This window comes from Lachnellula hyalina, assembly GCF_007821495.1.
Source record: "Lachnellula hyalina strain CBS 185.66 chromosome Unknown contig00139, whole genome shotgun sequence".
Taxonomy (NCBI): Eukaryota; Fungi; Ascomycota; class Leotiomycetes; order Helotiales; family Lachnaceae; genus Lachnellula; species Lachnellula hyalina.
In genome coordinates this window covers 1-16317 of record NW_022157253.1, presented here as the reverse complement: position 1 = coordinate 16317, position 16317 = coordinate 1, and the positions used below count along the sequence as shown (strand labels likewise).

At 48.0% G+C, this 16317-nt stretch overlaps 6 protein-coding genes across 6 annotated transcripts; 4 read left to right on the top strand and 2 right to left on the bottom strand.

The window, feature by feature from the left end:
• Window positions 1-5654: 5654 nt before the first annotated feature.
• On the top strand, window positions 5655-7993 carry LHYA1_G007018 (Mutanase; the record flags this gene model as incomplete). The annotated part of the gene is made up of 7 exons (XM_031151950.1): window positions 5655-5795; window positions 5865-6284; window positions 6334-6445; window positions 6493-6527; window positions 6593-6783; window positions 6837-7307; window positions 7456-7993. 7 exons carry the CDS (start codon window positions 5655-5657, stop codon window positions 7991-7993), a joined length of 1908 nt encoding a protein of 635 aa, XP_031003021.1.
• A 459-nt stretch (window positions 7994-8452) lies between these two features.
• LHYA1_G007017 (uncharacterized protein) lies at window positions 8453-9280 on the top strand (the record flags this gene model as incomplete). Its single annotated transcript, XM_031151949.1, has 2 exons — window positions 8453-8461; window positions 8588-9280. The coding sequence occupies 2 exons, from the start codon at window positions 8453-8455 to the stop codon at window positions 9278-9280; spliced, it is 702 nt and encodes a 233-aa protein (XP_031003024.1).
• Window positions 9281-9456: 176 nt separating this feature from the next.
• Window positions 9457-10350, bottom strand: ndk1 (Nucleoside diphosphate kinase; the record flags this gene model as incomplete). The annotated part of the gene is made up of 7 exons (XM_031151948.1): window positions 9457-9653; window positions 9706-9771; window positions 9822-9866; window positions 9919-9977; window positions 10024-10067; window positions 10119-10149; window positions 10208-10350. The coding sequence occupies 7 exons, from the start codon at window positions 10348-10350 to the stop codon at window positions 9457-9459; spliced, it is 585 nt and encodes a 194-aa protein (XP_031003023.1).
• Window positions 10351-10632: 282 nt separating this feature from the next.
• Window positions 10633-13597, top strand: gls2 (Glucosidase subunit alpha; the record flags this gene model as incomplete). The annotated part of the gene is made up of 2 exons (XM_031151947.1): window positions 10633-10717; window positions 10788-13597. The coding sequence occupies 2 exons, from the start codon at window positions 10633-10635 to the stop codon at window positions 13595-13597; spliced, it is 2895 nt and encodes a 964-aa protein (XP_031003020.1).
• Window positions 13598-14069: 472 nt separating this feature from the next.
• Window positions 14070-14749, bottom strand: ubc7 (Ubiquitin-conjugating enzyme E2; the record flags this gene model as incomplete). Its single annotated transcript, XM_031151946.1, has 2 exons — window positions 14070-14323; window positions 14503-14749. 2 exons carry the CDS (start codon window positions 14747-14749, stop codon window positions 14070-14072), a joined length of 501 nt encoding a protein of 166 aa, XP_031003025.1.
• A 304-nt stretch (window positions 14750-15053) lies between these two features.
• Window positions 15054-16317, top strand: LHYA1_G007013 (uncharacterized protein; the record flags this gene model as incomplete). Its single annotated transcript, XM_031151945.1, has 4 exons — window positions 15054-15092; window positions 15160-15388; window positions 15533-15828; window positions 16030-16317. Coding segments are annotated over 4 exons (852 nt in total), but the record flags the coding sequence as incomplete, so codon positions are not given.

Genomic DNA, 16317 nt, shown 5'->3' with positions numbered 1-16317 from the left:
AGATATAAGTATCTCTAAATCAAATGCAATAGAAAGGTTGGAGTGCCGAGCGCGTCGGGGGTTTCCTCAATAATAATGAAGTCTTCTCATTCAATATTTCATTCTTATATCCAAGCGAGCATACTCTCTGTATCTCCAACAACGCAAATCGAGCCATCGTTGATTGGGCTGTCTTCTCTAGAAACTTCCAAAGTCATCATTCTTTCAAAGTTCAAGCAAGCTTGTCTTCGTTAGCAGCTCACAGCTACTTTGTTGCCTCCAGAGGTAGTGAAGCATCATGATCCTTTACTTCGCCACTTACTTTCGAACGTCAGGTCTATCTCTTAATACTGATAAATGGAGACACCTAACTCAATAACAGTCTCTGGGGCTCATTATGGTACCTTTAAGTTTTCGGGCGCTTAGCTTAGATGATAGTTATGTGGGCAGGTACATCTCAACTGATCTGGAAGTCTCTCTATGCACCACCATATCACACCCACTCCCAAGAGCTCGTTCCTAGATTTTGATCGTCCAATGGTCTTAGAAAATCTCTCACATTGCCATGCTAGAAGATACTTGACTTTCCAGGATAACCTCGTACGTACATTGACTTTGTTGAGCGGGCTATTCTTTACCTATACGAGTCGCTTGAACCCTCTCCTCTCCTACTCCTTCCCGATCGAGAATTGTCTACCACTACCGATTCACCTTCTAGTCCTTCTACCTCTGCAACAACACAACATTCTTTTGCAAAACAATCGTCACAACACATCTACCACTACCAACTTCATGGCACATGGTATCTTTTCAACCCCAAGCAAACATGTCTCCCAATCCTACCACGAGCCCGGATACCTCCAATATTGGTGAAGACTCGCCATCTTCTTCAAAACACAGCTCTTCGAAGATCATGTGCTGCAGCGAGGTCCGACAATACAAAAGAAAGGTCGACAACGATGATGAGACACAGGATATCCTCGATCAATTCAAAGATCAGGGTGGTGGCAAAGCCCCGCAACGACGGCTGGAGAGTTCACAGCAGGTGCCATGGCCCTCATACATCCACATATTTGCCGTCGTCAGCAATCACTCTCGGGGGTCAAAGAAGTTGAAAGGGACAAGCTTCTATGCATTTCAAAACAGTGTACGACGCGGCCCAGAGATGGTTCTGATTCCGGAGGAATGCATGCTGGAGGTTGTTGGAACTCAGCAGGCGTTTAACATGAAGAAGTCATGCTTGGTCAGACAGCCAGGAGGACTGGAACTGTCCTGCAAAAAACACCTCGATACCATATACACAGTCTATATGCTGCGTTGGCAGAAGTTGCCCAAGCTGACGGCTGATGAACCTCCTCCCCCACCTCTCTTCCCTGACGACGACTACGATATCTACATGAACGACTACCCGAAGGAGCCTGATATGGGGAATTCCAACGCACAAAATTATCTTCAAGCCTCCGAAGACGAGGTTATGGCCAATGGTATACTCTCGACCTCCCCGTATCATCCAATCCGGAAAGATCCTAACGCACAAGATTATTTCCAAGCCTCTGAAGATGAAAATATGGCCGTAAATATACTCTCGATGTCCTCGAATCATACCCTCCGACAAGATCCCAATACCTTCCCTACAGAATATGATCCCCTCGAAATCCATCGATTCACCTGGAACTCAAGCTTACCACGGCCGGAACTTGCTTCAGATCACTTCTTAAATAGAGGTCCGACTCCAGCATTTCAACAACGCATGAATGCCGTGTTCGATCGCATTATGAAAATACCTCAAACCCTGAGTTTTCCACCAGCATTACAAGCGGCACTCGACCATCTCACCCAGAAACCCTCCACTCCCAGCCATCCGCTTCTGGGTCCCCGCCCTGTCCGCATGGCTTATATTCAGGAAAGGTTGGACAGATTGAATAGACTTAATTCTTCGGAATTGGAAGTCGCTATCGGAAATGCGCCTGCGGACTTCGAAGCAGCAATGTTAACAATCGTCGAAGACGCTGCCAAAGAAGCCACCAGTCTGTACTCAGATCTCCAAATCCAGGGCCGCGCCACAGCTGGTGAACCAAAAACTACACAAACACCACGCCCATCTTCCCATAGATCCGGTCTAACTTTAATGTCGCCTGCAGAACGTACAGAACAATATTCACTCACTCCGCGCACCAAGAAGCCATCGGCACAGTTAGTACCTCACAGCCGAGATGCTGGACTAAGCATCCTCCCTCTACAAGCTGGCATGGCACCCAAAAAAAGAAAGCCATTACCAATTACACCTCCCTCGAAAGTCAAACGTCATGCTCATGTGGTTAATGATGAAATGCAAAGCATACTCCCTCCCAAAATTGGAATACCATCGACAAAAGAAACACCATCACCGTCTCCACGTCCTTCCCAACAAAACCCCACCCCTGTCAGCGGTACAGGGTCAAGCACGTTTGATTCCCAATGTGTCTTGGTAACAAAAGAGGGTATACCAATTGGAGACCCATTTTCAGAGAAGTCATCCATGAGTCCTCTTGCTTCTACTTCGATGCTTGGTGGAGCATCAGACCCAGCAGTATCCCCACCACACGATTCTTCTCCTCGAATCAAACAAGCTTCGACATTAAGTACTGACTCACTCACTTTACAATCTGATTCATCTTCCGAGGCAAGCGAAGAGTTAAGTGAAGAAAGGATTACTTGTTACCGACACCCAACGAAACTGATACCAGCGAGTGTAAGCAAACTTTCTTTCCTTTGCCACCTTTTCTAGGCCTATGTTGGATCTACCGTTGATTTTTGCCTCTTCTAGTTTGATTTCTTACTGAGGTCTTCATACTAAATTATTGTAGGAAATTGATATCGATCCGAAGACAAAGAAGCCGTTTAGAACTTGTAATTCATGCAGAGAAAAGGCTAAACAGTCTAGCGCCCGACGGAGAAACAAGCAGTTAAATTCTGGCGAAGAGGTAGAGTAGATAACATGGCTGGGTGAACTGAAATAGTTCAGCGGACATGTCACAAGCAGTCAGCTTTGCAAGGAAAGAGCTTTCATGCTTGGTCTTTCTCTTAGCACACTTCATCGTGCAGTTTCTCGAGCTAAAGTTGCTACCTTGCTATGGTGTAAAAATTGTAGCTGAAGAGATATAATAAACTCGATATTCTCGCCGGTCAAGCGTCCAAATATAAGTAGTCAGTTTGTGCCTGTCCTGCCTCATTATTCTTTAAAGTAGGCCATAGAAGCTTTGGAATTGTGGTACATCTTTCAAAGCCCATTACCTTATTGCAATAATCACAACACATTAAACTCTATCACAATATCGGAAGTCTTTATAAGTAATATGCGGTTCAGACGAAAGCTAATCGCGGCCTGAATATATATCCATGAGATAGACAGCCATGCGGCAGGGCTATGCTTAAGAAATTCACCTTTTGGTGTGACATTCACTTTTCGTTGTACTTGACTTGGAGCTCCATGTTCCATACCAGAAAGCCTGGCCTTCGCCCCACAATTGGAGTAAATTTGTCACAGGATGCAATGATTAGAGCCAGAGTTGTAGTATGATTTTGGATTGCTGAGTAAGCACTCGCTTACAACTAAAAAGGGATATAGGGGGGCGACTAGAAACAACAGAAGGGTGAGACGAAGTTAGCATTCGTGTTTCGAAATGAAAGTCCTACTTATATAGAACTATTCACAGTAGTGCACATTATCTGTTTGATATCCATAAGTGATGTCATCCTTTCGTCGAATAGTGAGTGTCAATTGTGAATGGTGCAGCTCAGCAAACATAGGAGCGATAGATCGGGACTTTAGTCACCAAAAGATTATCCTCTCAACTTCCCTCCAAAGTAGACAGCTTGATGAAGGTTGTAATTTTTGCTGAGAACATTCATAAATGACTTCTCCGTCGTCTCAATATAGCACTTCACCTACCACTTACCCAGAACCAATATTGCCCAGAACTTAAATTACCCACAAGCACCGCACGACTACTATTTGCTTCATACACTCACAACTATCATGGCTATCTAGTTCATTACCGGCTGCTTTACTGGCTTTGGCCACGAGACCGCACTTGCAGCTCTCGCTCACTGGTGCGAACATGATTGGTTCACTTGAGGGAGTCAGGTAATTAACATCCACCACCCCAAGACTCGAACTTGGAAGTTCGAAGTTCGAAGTTGAAAGCCAGGTGTCTGATATGTCATTGTAGTAGCAAGGAAGCACGAGCAATGTTTGATGTCAACTTCTGGGGACACATCTCCGTCACTCGCGCCATCCTCCCCTACATGCGTGCTCAGAAACACGGCACGATCGGCTTCAATGGCTCAATGCTCGGCTGGTATGGTTTGGGATGCGCATCCACGTACACGACTACGAAATGGGCTATCGCGGGCCTCGTTCACTGTCTAAGAGAAGAAGTGAAGGAGTTTGGCATTAATGTGACTGTCATTGAGGTCAAAGTCTTTGGGGCGAATAAGAAGTTGTTTCCTGAGGAGGGCATGGAGGAGTACAGATCGTCTATGAAGCCACTGAAGAATCTTATAGCTACCTCTAATGGGAGACAGCCTGGTGATCCGGAGAAGGCTGCCAAAGTCATTGTGGAGGCTTTGATGGGTAAGGGGGCCTTTGAGGCAAAGGAACTGCCTGCGAGATTGGTGTAAGGAGCTGATGCTGTGGCGCAGGTTGAGGGTATATTGGATTCGCAGAAGAGTTCGTTGGAGGAGTGGAAGAGCGTATCTATCTCGACAGACTTCACCCTTGCAGAGTGAGCACTAAGCAGATATGGGGAGACGGTGAGGATGGTAGGGATTGATTTAATGCCATATAGAGAGTTCCCCTGCTGAGACTAATCATTCATCATCCTTTATCGTAGCTACCTACCTAAGGTACTTATTAATGAAAGCATGGTCTTATATACATGCCTATTCCAGTGAAAAAATATTAGCCGTGAGGTGACTGTCTCTTCCCGAATTGAACTGAACCAAAGCTTTCGTGAGGACGTAAAAACCTGATTTGATTATTCCAGTATCCTGTACGTGATAATACTTATGAAGATATATTCGGCCCGTTGTCGTATCTGCAATCCTGCGCAATTACGAGTCAGCCAGCAGGATTCTACTTTAGGATTGTTTTGAATAAGTGGGCAAGGATCTGCGAGGATCATTGTGTAATGATCCTTTGAGATGCGGGGTGGAGTTAGTCCGTTATGAAAACTTACGAAGTAAATCCCGCGTTCAAGATCAATGCAGGGGGATATTCTGGAGTTAGGTGTAGTCAATTATTTACAAATCCATGAGATCCCATCTAATCAGCCCGCATCGTGGGTGTACATGACCCGATCCAACGATAAACTTCCTTCGGGGGGCTGGTGGGGTAGTGCCGGGCCAACTCCTGGCGCTTACACACACCCGCTCCCGCTACTCCATAAATTGTAAATTTAACACACTGAAACAGCACCAGAACCAATCAAAAAAATGTTTCACCTGCAAGAAGGGGCGTGTGGGGGGGCAAAGGTTATTTACAGTACGAACTACCAAGCACAGGATAACGACTCGTAACGCAAAGCGAAGGAACGATCAATGAACCTCTTAATTTCAGCCCATATATATATGGATTTTCTCCACGATGGGAAAGAGGGTTAGAAAGCCGGAGCATTCCGAAAGAAGTCAACATCATGGTCGGCATTTCAAACCTCTTCTGTTGGGTCACTGCGATATGGCTCTTCGCAGCCCCGTCTATTTTGGGAGCGCCTACCAGCGATGTACAGCTGGAAGAGAGGCAATCGATCAGCAAAATGGTGTTTTGTCATTTCATGGTCAGTCATTCCGTAGCCCCTCAGCAGGGATTTGTTTTCTGCTATATACATAACTTACAAATAAAACAGATTGGAATCGTAGATGACCGCACCAGCGCTGCGGATTATGATTCAGACATGCAGAGAGCAAAGGCACTTGGTATCGACGCATTCGCGCTGAATATCGGCGTGGATGCTTACACGGACACGCAACTCGGATACGCGTACCAATCGGCAGCTGATAATGATATGAAGGCCTTCATCTCGTTCGATTTCAACTGGTACAGTCCTAGTTCTGGCGCCTCGGCAGTCGGACAGATGATTGCTAAATACGCATCACAATCCGCCCAGCTTAAAGTTGATAACAAAGTCTTTGCATCTTCCTTTTCTGGTGATGGACTTGATGTGGCGACAATGAGGTCCTCGGCTGGAGTTGACGTCTTCTGGGCTCCAAACTTCCATCCCGGTCAATCTGATGCCAGTTTGGTAGATGGTGCTCTCAATTGGATTGTAAGTGTTCTTGCTAACCCTTGACTGGCGGGTGGTTAACGGACTACAGGCTTGGGATAACGATGGGAACAACAAAGCCCCGAAACCTGGAGCAAATATTACTGTTGAGGACGGGGATGCAACTTACCAGACATGGTTGGGTGGAAAGCCTTATATCGCGCGTAAGAATAGCCTGGTACATATAGTAATACGTGCTAATTTTCTATAGCTGTGTCTGCTTGGTTCAGCACGCACTTTGGCCCTGTAAGTAAAGCCTGCCATGATAACGAAAGATTGTCTACCATAAAATTCTGCTGACATTTCTATAGGAAGTCTCGTACAGCAAGAATTGGGTTTTCCCGTCTGATCTTTTGTGGTTTCGTCGCTGGAACGACATTTTGGCAATGGGTCCACAGTTCTTAGAGATCATCACATGGAACGATTTTGGAGAGTCTCATTACATTGGCCCATTGTCTTCCAAGCATTACGATGACGGCAACTCCAAGTGGACCAATGATATGTATGTCACCCCAGAAGTCATGGTAAATAAAATACTAATGAGAATATATTCAGGCCGCACGACGGCTGGCTAGATATGGCTAAGCCCTTCATTGCCGCCTACCACGCTGGGTCAAAAACAGTGGATGACTATATCACTAATGACGAGCTCGTATATTGGTATCGGCCTACGTTGCGTTCACTTGACTGCGATGCGACCGATACGACAATGGTAACAGCAAACAATGCGAGTGGGAACTATTTCCAGGGTAGACCTGATGGCTATGAAGATATGGAAGATACTGTCTTCGTTGTTGCCATGCTTACTGCCCCTGGAACCGTGACGGTAACTTCTGGTGGCAACGCGAAAACTTTTAACGCCCCAAAGGGTGCTTCTGCTTATCAAGTTCCCATGTCAGTGGGAAAACAACAGTTTTCGCTCACTCGCGACTCGACAACAGTCCTCAGTGGAGATTCGCTCAAGGATATCTCGTCGACTTGTATTTGCGGCATATACAACTTCAATGCATATGTTGGCACACTTCCGTGAGTATACCTGAATTCTGTCAATACTCTGTTCTTTGTTTCCAAGACAGGTCTATCTCATTCACGGAGACAGCTTGAAGAAGTCAGCTTGACTCCTTACTCTGCGTCCCCTTGAATTAGAATGTTACTGACTCCGCTGTGACTTCAGAACTGGCCTCTCCGATCCACTCGGTGTCGATGGACTGGCATCTTTGACTGTAGGCCTCCATGTATCGACATGCTCAGCCGCACCGAGTCTGGGTACAGCACCAGCACCGGCATCTCAGACGGGAGCGGTCAGTAATTCAACACCATCTACCACGGCCGGGACAGCAGCCGCATCTTCTACAAAACCAAGTAGCACAAGATCACCAGGCTCTGCCAGCCAATCCACATCCACATCCGCAACACCAACCAAAACAACGGCATCCGGCAGCTCAAGCCCAACAATTGGCACCTGCGTTGCCGGCACTGTTGCTCTGGGCATGTCAGACAATCTTAGCGGGCTCTGCAGCTTCTCCTGCGGCTATGGATACTGCCCAACGGGAGTCTGTACCTGCACGAGCAATGGTACGCCGGTTCCGCCGCCTCAGACCGGGACAATGGGTTGTGCTTTGCAGGGTGAAGATGGGAGTTATACTGAGCTGTGTAGCTTCGCATGTAGTCGTGGATATTGTCCGTCGGGGGCTTGTAGTTCTAGCTGCTGATCATGAACAAAGTTTCATTTTCTTTCTTGTATATAGTATTTAGGCATATAATTTATACAAAGAACCCTCATACCAGAAGCATTCTGGCAAATAGAACTTTTCGATCAAACATCATCTCGTATCGAGGACATCTGTAGCAGAGGGAGTAGCGTCTTTTGAGAACGGATGGCAATACACCAATTGTAATAGCCTATGGTGCGCCTGGAACGATCATCAATGCCTTGAGCAAGGAAACTAACTTAAAACACCTGATGCGTCTGTAATGAAAGGCTAGTGGCAGGAGATATTTCGAGGTGAAATACTGCGGTGATACCCCTGGGTCATATACTACTCGAGTACCGTACACCCTTCGGAATATACCTACCTACCTATAGTTCAGTCGATTCTAGACATCGAGACAGAACCAGAACAAACGTAATGTATAGACACGCGAGCATGTGTGATACGAACGAAACCAAAATGGAGAGAGTAAAAATTTTGAAGTTTAACCGGATTTCATCTCACTTCACTTCGCGTAAATAGCTTCAACGCGTCACCTCTTCCAGTTGCTTTCCTTCTCCCCCCCTTCCAAACACCTCCCCATCCACCTCACAGCCCAAGATGAAACGCCCATCCATAATCCTCTCCCGCCTCTCCCGCCTCCGCCCTCTCAACCACCGCCACTCCACATCCTCCACATCAACCACAACCCAGCGCCTCACCAAGCTCCTCGACCGTCTCCCTAAGCCTCTACACCCATACACACAACGCCTGCGCTCCGCGCCCCTCTCGCACATCCTATCCTTCCTAATCCTGCACGAGATAACTGCTGTAGTGCCGCTGGTCGGGCTGGCGGGGATGTTTCATTGGGCGGGGTGGGTGCCTGCTGGGGGGTTTTTGGGTGAGCGGGAGGGGGCGTGGGTTAGGGAGGGGGTTGTGAAGTTTGGGAGGTATTTTGGGAGGAAGGGGTGGTTTGGTTTTGATGGTACAGAGGGGATGGAGGGGATGGAGAAGCTTGATGGTGGGGTTGAGGGGACTGGGGTGAGGGGAGAAGGAGAACGGGGAGGGCAGGGGATGAGGATATTGATCGAGGTTGCGACTGCCTATGCGATTACGAAGGTGCTGTTGCCGGTCCGCATTGTGTTTAGTGTTTGGGCTACGCCTTGGTTTGCGAGGGTTGTCATGGGAAGGTTTGGGGGGCTGTTTGGGAGGGGAAAGGGGGCAATAGGGGTTGTGAAGAGGAGTGGTGCTGCTGGGACGAGGGCTACGGGTGGGGGAGTAATTGGGAAGGGGAATGGGAAGTTATAATCAGCCGGGCATTGAAGGAATAGAGGTCCAACTTCAGCACACGCATGGTATCTGCAGAATCGTTCATTCATATTCATGACTGCAACTTCTGTATGTAACCACCACATCTGCCAACATCTTCTACCAAAGCGTCCAGCATTCGACAGTATGTACGTTTATTGCATACCGAGGCACATCTACTTCTCGTAGACCCAGTCGTGCTGAGCAGACTTCCATGACTGGACCTCTCCCTCCTTGAACCAAAGAGCGATTTCCTTCTTGGCGTTCTCGACGCTGTCGGAGCCGTGGCAGACGTTGCGGCCGACATCGATGGCGTAGTCACCACGGATGGTACCTGGCGCAGAGGCGAGAGGGTTGGTGGCACCGAGGAGAGCTGGAGAGAAGGTTGTTAGAGGGATGAGATTGGTGAAAGCGGGGAAACTTACTTCGGCCGGTCTTGACAGCATCACGACCTTCCCAAACCATAGCGCAGATTGGTCCGGAACCCATGTCTGTTATACGTTAGATGTGTATGTAGTTAGAGAAGGAATTGGGGTTTTACACTTGATGAGTCCTGGGAAGAATGGCTTGGTGGAGAGATCCTCGTCTGGTAGCCAGATCAGCAGTGTTCCTAACAGTCCAGCGTTTAGAGTACTAACAGTGCTGCTCGAGGTGCTCTTTGCTGGCGGTCATGAGCTTGATAGCAGCGAGCTTGTATCTGCAGATGTTTAGACAGTTTCGATCAATGCTTTCAACAAACGTACCCACGAGCCTCAAATCGGGTGATAATGGGGCCAACGAGTCCACGCTGAACAATAAATTAGTCTACGATCAATGCTATTGATCAAATGTTCCATACCTGGACGCCATCAGGCTTGATAGCAATGAAGCTGAGAATAATGTTAGCTACTTTACACCGCCTTGCCCTAGTCAAGAGGATCAACTCACGTCTGTTCGGTAGACATGGTGTTGTCGTTGAGTCTTGCGTGTTCGTCTCTTTGGGGTGCGGAGGCTCGTAGGAAACCTTGAGTCTTGGGGCTCAAGTGTTTGAAAATGGGAGGATCTTTACGTGGTGGTTGTTGATCGCTCATCGAGAAGAAATCGGAATTTTGGAATAGAGGGGTGATTTTGGTGGGCTGGCGGGGCGTATTTTAGTGGACCTCGACTTTTGAAGTCAAACCAAACATCTTTGCCTCACTTCTCAGGCACGTGCCAAGCCGGGTGCTGAGCGACAGGGACAGGGGTGTTTCAAAGGAAGGACAAGACAGACAAGACAACAGCTAGGAGCACCTCACTCTTCTCAACAGCAATTGCTGGACAGTCGACACCTTTCTGTCCACACCAAAACTTCTAGACAACTGCCCATTTCAGCTATGCGCGTTTCTTCGACGCCGTCCTCCCAATGGACGGCATTATTTGTCCTTGTATCAACACTATGTACTCTATTTACACCAGCAGGTAAGCAAGCACAAGCATACTCAACAGAGGAACTCAAACACAACGACGTACTAAAACCCCCTCTTTCTAGTATCTGTTAAATATGAAAACTTCAAGACTTGTGATCAAGCTGGATTCTGCAAACGAAATCGAGCATATGCCGACACAGCTGCAGCTACATCTTCATGGAAAGCTCCCTATGCCCTCACCTCCGATTCCTTGAGCTGGAAGAATGGACAATTAAAGGGCACAATTCTCAAAACTATCAATCACAATGGTGAGACGGTCCGGTTACCAATCACCATTTCATTCCTCGAGTCTGGATCTGCGAGGGTGACGATTGATGAGGAGAAGCGCCAGAAGGGCGACATCGAGCTTCGACACAACAGTATTGCCCGAAAGGAACGTTATAATGAGGTTGAGGACTGGACTATTATTGGAGGTCTGGAATTAAGCAAGAATGCTGTCGAGTCTAGAGAGGGTGAAAAGACCACTGTGACCTATGGTCCCGAGGGCAAGTTTGAAGCTGTCATTACGTTTGCTCCTTTCGGCATTGACTTCAAGAGGGATCATGCCACTCAGATCAAATTTAATGATCGTGGTTTGTTGAACATGGAGCACTGGAGACCAAAGATTGAAAAGTCACAGCCGGAAAAGAAGGAAGGCGAGGATGAGACCCCAACTCATGAAGTCACATCTGGTGAAGATGAAAGCACTTGGTGGGATGAGAGTTACGGAGGATCCACTGATTCAAAGCCCAAAGGACCCGAGAGTGTCTCACTCGATATCACGTTCCCTGGATACGACCATGTGTTTGGTATCCCAGAACACGCTGGACCTTTATCTTTGAGAGAAACTCGAGGTGGAACCGGCGCCCACACGGATCCTTACCGTCTTTACAACGCTGATGTTTTCGAGTATATCATGGATAGCCCTATGACTCTATATGGTGCTATTCCTTTTATGCAAGCTCATCGTAAAGACTCCACGGTCGGTGTATTCTGGATGAACGCTGCCGAGACCTGGATTGATATCATCAAACAAAAAGAGGCACACAATCCTTTGAGTCTTGGAATTGGATCTGCGACTGATACCAAAACTCACTGGTTTTCGGAGAGTGGTTTGATTGATGTTTTCGTCTTTCTCGGTCCTACTCCAAAGGATGTTACCAAGGCATATGGAGAACTGACTGGCTATACTCAATTGCCCCAGGAATTCGCTATCGCTTATCATCAGTGCCGATGGAACTACAACAGTGATGAGGATGTAAAGGATGTTGATAGAAAGATGTCCAAACATCAGATTCCATATGATGTTATTTGGCTTGACATTGAGTATACTGATGACAAGCAATACTTCACATGGGACCCTCTTACCTTCCCCAACCCAATTGGCATGCTTGAGCATCTTGACAAGTCCGATCGAAAGCTTGTAGCTATCATTGACCCTCATATCAAGAATAAAGAAGGGTATCAAGTGGTAAAGGAGCTGAAAGAGAAAGACTTGGCTGTCCACAACAAGGATGGAAATATCTACGAGGGTTGGTGTTGGCCAGGTTCATCTCACTGGGTCGATTGTTTCAATCCGGATGCCATTAAATGGTGGGTTGGTCTTTTCAAGTATAATGCCTTCAAGTCGCTCCCCAACCTGTTCATCTGGAACGACATGAACGAGCCTTCAGTCTTCAACGGTCCAGAAACTACCATGCCAAAGGACAACCTTCATCATGGTAACTGGGAGCATCGTGATGTTCACAATGTCAATGGTTTGACCTTTGTTAACGCAACATACCAAGCCATGCTGGAACGCAAAAAGGGAGAGCTCCGTCGACCCTTCGTCCTCACTCGCTCTTACTACGCAGGCAGCCAGCGTATGGGCGCAATGTGGACTGGCGACAACCAAGCAAACTGGGACCATCTAGCCGCCGGATTCCCCATGATAATTAACAACGGCATAGCCGGCTTCCCCTTTGCCGGCGCCGATGTAGGAGGTTTCTTTGGTAACCCCGAAAAGGACCTCCTCGCCCGCTGGTACCAAGCTGGCGCCTTTTACCCCTTCTTCCGCGGACACGCTCACATCGACACTCGTCGCCGTGAGCCCTATCTCGTCGGCGACCCGTACATGGGTATTATCACACAGGCCCTGCGTCTCCGCTACGCTCTGCTTCCTGCGTGGTACACTGCTTTCCACGAAGCATCTGTGGACGGAACTCCTATTCTGCGCCCGCATTACTTCATGTACCCGTCGGACGAAGCAGGCTTCGCGATCGATGACCAGTTCTTCGTCGGCAGTACTGGGCTTCTTGCCAAGCCCGTCGTCACGGAAGGTGCCACGAGCGTCGATATCTACATCCCGGATAACGAGGTCTACTACGATTATTTTGATTTCACGAAATACGAAGGGCAGGGCCATAAGACTATTCAGGCACCGCTTGAGAAGATTCCATTGTTGATGCAAGGCGGTCATATCATTCCCCGTAAAGACCGCCCTAGACGCAGCAGTGGACTTATGAAATGGGATCCGTATACGCTTGTCGTTGTCATTAGCAAGAACGGGATGGCGAGTGGTGAGTTGTATGTTGATGATGGGGAGACGTTCGATTACGAGTCAGGGGCTTATATCCGCCGTGCTTTTGAATACAAGGATGGTGTGCTTGAGAGCAGGAATTTGGGAACGAAGGGGAAGTTAACGGATAAGTATCTCAAGACTATGAAGAGTGTGGGCGTTGAGAGGGTCATTATTGTCGGTGCTCCCAAGGCGTGGGAGGGGAAGAGCAGTGTCAAAGCTGCTGGGAAGGATGCTGCGCTTGAATTCCATGCCGAGGAGGGTGGCAAGGCGGCTTGGGCAGTTGTTAGGAGGCCACAGGTTGCAATTGGGGAAGATTGGAAGATTGAATTTTAAGTTTCCGGCAAGGTAAAAAAAACTATAGGTTGATGTGATAGATAGCTATTCCAATATTTTTTCAACGTCACCTGATTACTTACTCTTCCCTTTGAGTGAGTGGAGATTTGCTATACCGCATTGTGCTTCTGTAAAATTCTCGTCATTACTAGATCCATCATTGCCTCTATATGTACGGTCTGAAGAAATAGATCCAGCAGAGTTTCCATAGCACACTTAACAACGTGTCAAAAAGAACGATTAGTATGTCGCTTTTGATCATAATCCTAATAACGCTCGCTCAACCAATACTAACAAAACCATCCACTCCAAGCCCATGAACTCCGTACCCTGATATGCACATCTCTCTCTTTATCCGTATCCGTTTCTCTCCCATCCAACACAACGCAATGCCGCAATGCAATGCAATGCATCCCAACCCATGCCTCCCTACACCTTACACCCTACATTCCAGCCCCACCCCTCCGTTCATTCAAAGCCCCAACATGCGTCTACAACCATCCCTCACCCTCCTCTCATACTCGGGCCTCTGCTCCCTCCACATCTTCGCGGCCTCCACATTCGCAGGACTCTCGTCGTTCGGCTCGGCCAGCATGCTCATGACGCTGATCAGGATCTTCTCCACGCTCTGGATCGGTGACCATCGCTCTGAGGCGTGCTCGTAGTGGTTGGGGTCGTCGCCGGGTGGATGTAGGATTGAGATGCAGACGAGGCCGCTTGGGTATACTGGGTAGCTTAAGAGTTAGTAGAAGATGGGATAGGTGATAAACGCGCAAGGTATTTAATGAACGGAATTCGTTTCTAAGCCTCGAGCTCAGAATGCACTTCATCTTCCAATTCCAAGCTTACATTCCTTCCGACGAATCATCTTCGAGAAGATAGGAAGATAAATAAGTCCAACATACCATTTGGATGCCACACTTCCCCCAAAAACCTCATACTAGGCGGCGCCAACGGATAATCCTTAGGAAACTTCAACTCGGCCGGGAACACACCGCCTTCAAAGGGCGTGCCCTCGGGTCCCTGGATCAGAGCTTCCCAGTACAGCATGTCGTCTTCGGAGACGGGGCCCGCGGTGATGCCGTCTGGGGGGTTGTTGGTTAGGGCGCGGTATTCTTGCACGAGGCGGCGTTGGGCGGTTGAGGATGCCATGATTGGATCGATGGTTGTGAGGAAAGGGAAAGGAAGGGGAGAAAAAGATATGGGAGGGTGTATGAGTGGTTGGTGGTATGATATTCTACTGTACAGTAAGGGTGGGAAGATAAGATGTTCCGCGCCGGTGGACGGAGGTGGGGTGTACTATACTGTAACTCGAGTACCCCACTCTAAGGTTACCCCTCCATGCCTCATCATCCAAACATGCATTACAACTTCACTTCACTACTTTGCACAAGTTCCCTTTGTTCAATCCAGATCTCCAATTCTTTAAATTCGCCCCGTACACACTTCACTCACCATGTCAGAAAGCACACCACTCCGCATAGGCTACGTCCCTGTAAATCCATCTCCCCTCCCTTCAAACAAACCCCCGCCCAAATACCCCCCTAACTAACTCGCAAAAGGAACATTTCAGCACCCCCCTCTACTTTGCACAAAAATACTTCTCCCTATCCGCGACCCTGATCGCCTTCCCCTCCGGCACAGGCCACATGATAACATCCCTCCGCGCAGGCGAGATCGATGTCGGAATCGGGCTCACGGAGGGGTGGGTGGCAGGTCTAGGAACAGGGACTGCGCCAGAGAATGAGGGCGGGTATAAGATCGTCGGGACATATGTCGAGACACCTCTATGTACCTATATCCCGTGTTTCTTCCATGTTACCCATTCTCGTTGCCATTCCCATCTCCAAAACCTTCAAGTGAGGAGTATTGATCCTAAAGTAGAATAAAAGTAAAGTGAGTAATAGCTTACCTCTGCCATTTCCCACCCCCCAGGCTGGGCAATTTCCACAGGCTCCTCACGCTCAGATATCAATTTGACGGCGGATCTGGAAAAGCATAACAAGATCGGCGTCTCGCGAATCGGATCTGGTTCCTATGTAATGGGATTCGTCCTCGCTGATTCCCAAGGCTGGCTTACCACATCCACGTCGCCGTTTGAGGTCAAGCCGCTACAGACGTTTGAGAAATTGCGGAATGCGGTGAATGACGGGACGGCGGATTTCTTCATGTGGGAACATTTTACTAGTAAGCGTTATTATGATAATGGGGAGATCAAGAGGATTGGTGAGGTATGTTTTGTGTTCTTTTCGCAGTCTTCTTTTCACTCTTCTCTTTTTCTCACTCTTCTCTTACATTATACATACATACCATACATATTATATTCTCTTCTTTGAAACATACATTAGGTAGTTAATTTTAAGATTGACTCCAACGCCAATACCACTTCCAATTTCAATCTCAACGAGTTCAAATAATAACACGCCCCCTAGATCTTTACACCCTGGCCCAGCTGGGAAATCGTAGCATCCACAACCACCACTCCATCCACCGACCCACGCCTCACCTCGCTCTTCGAAAAACTGGACCTCGGAATCCATTATTTCGAGCAGCATGCCGAGGAAGCGGTACAGTATATTTCGGGGACCCTGGATTATAGTGTGGGGGATGCGAGGGAATGGTTGAAGACTGTAAAGTTTGCGAGGGGGACGAGGGGCGTTGATGGGGTGGTTGTGGAGGGTACTGTGGGGGTGTTGAGGAAGGCGGGTGTGTTGAAGGAG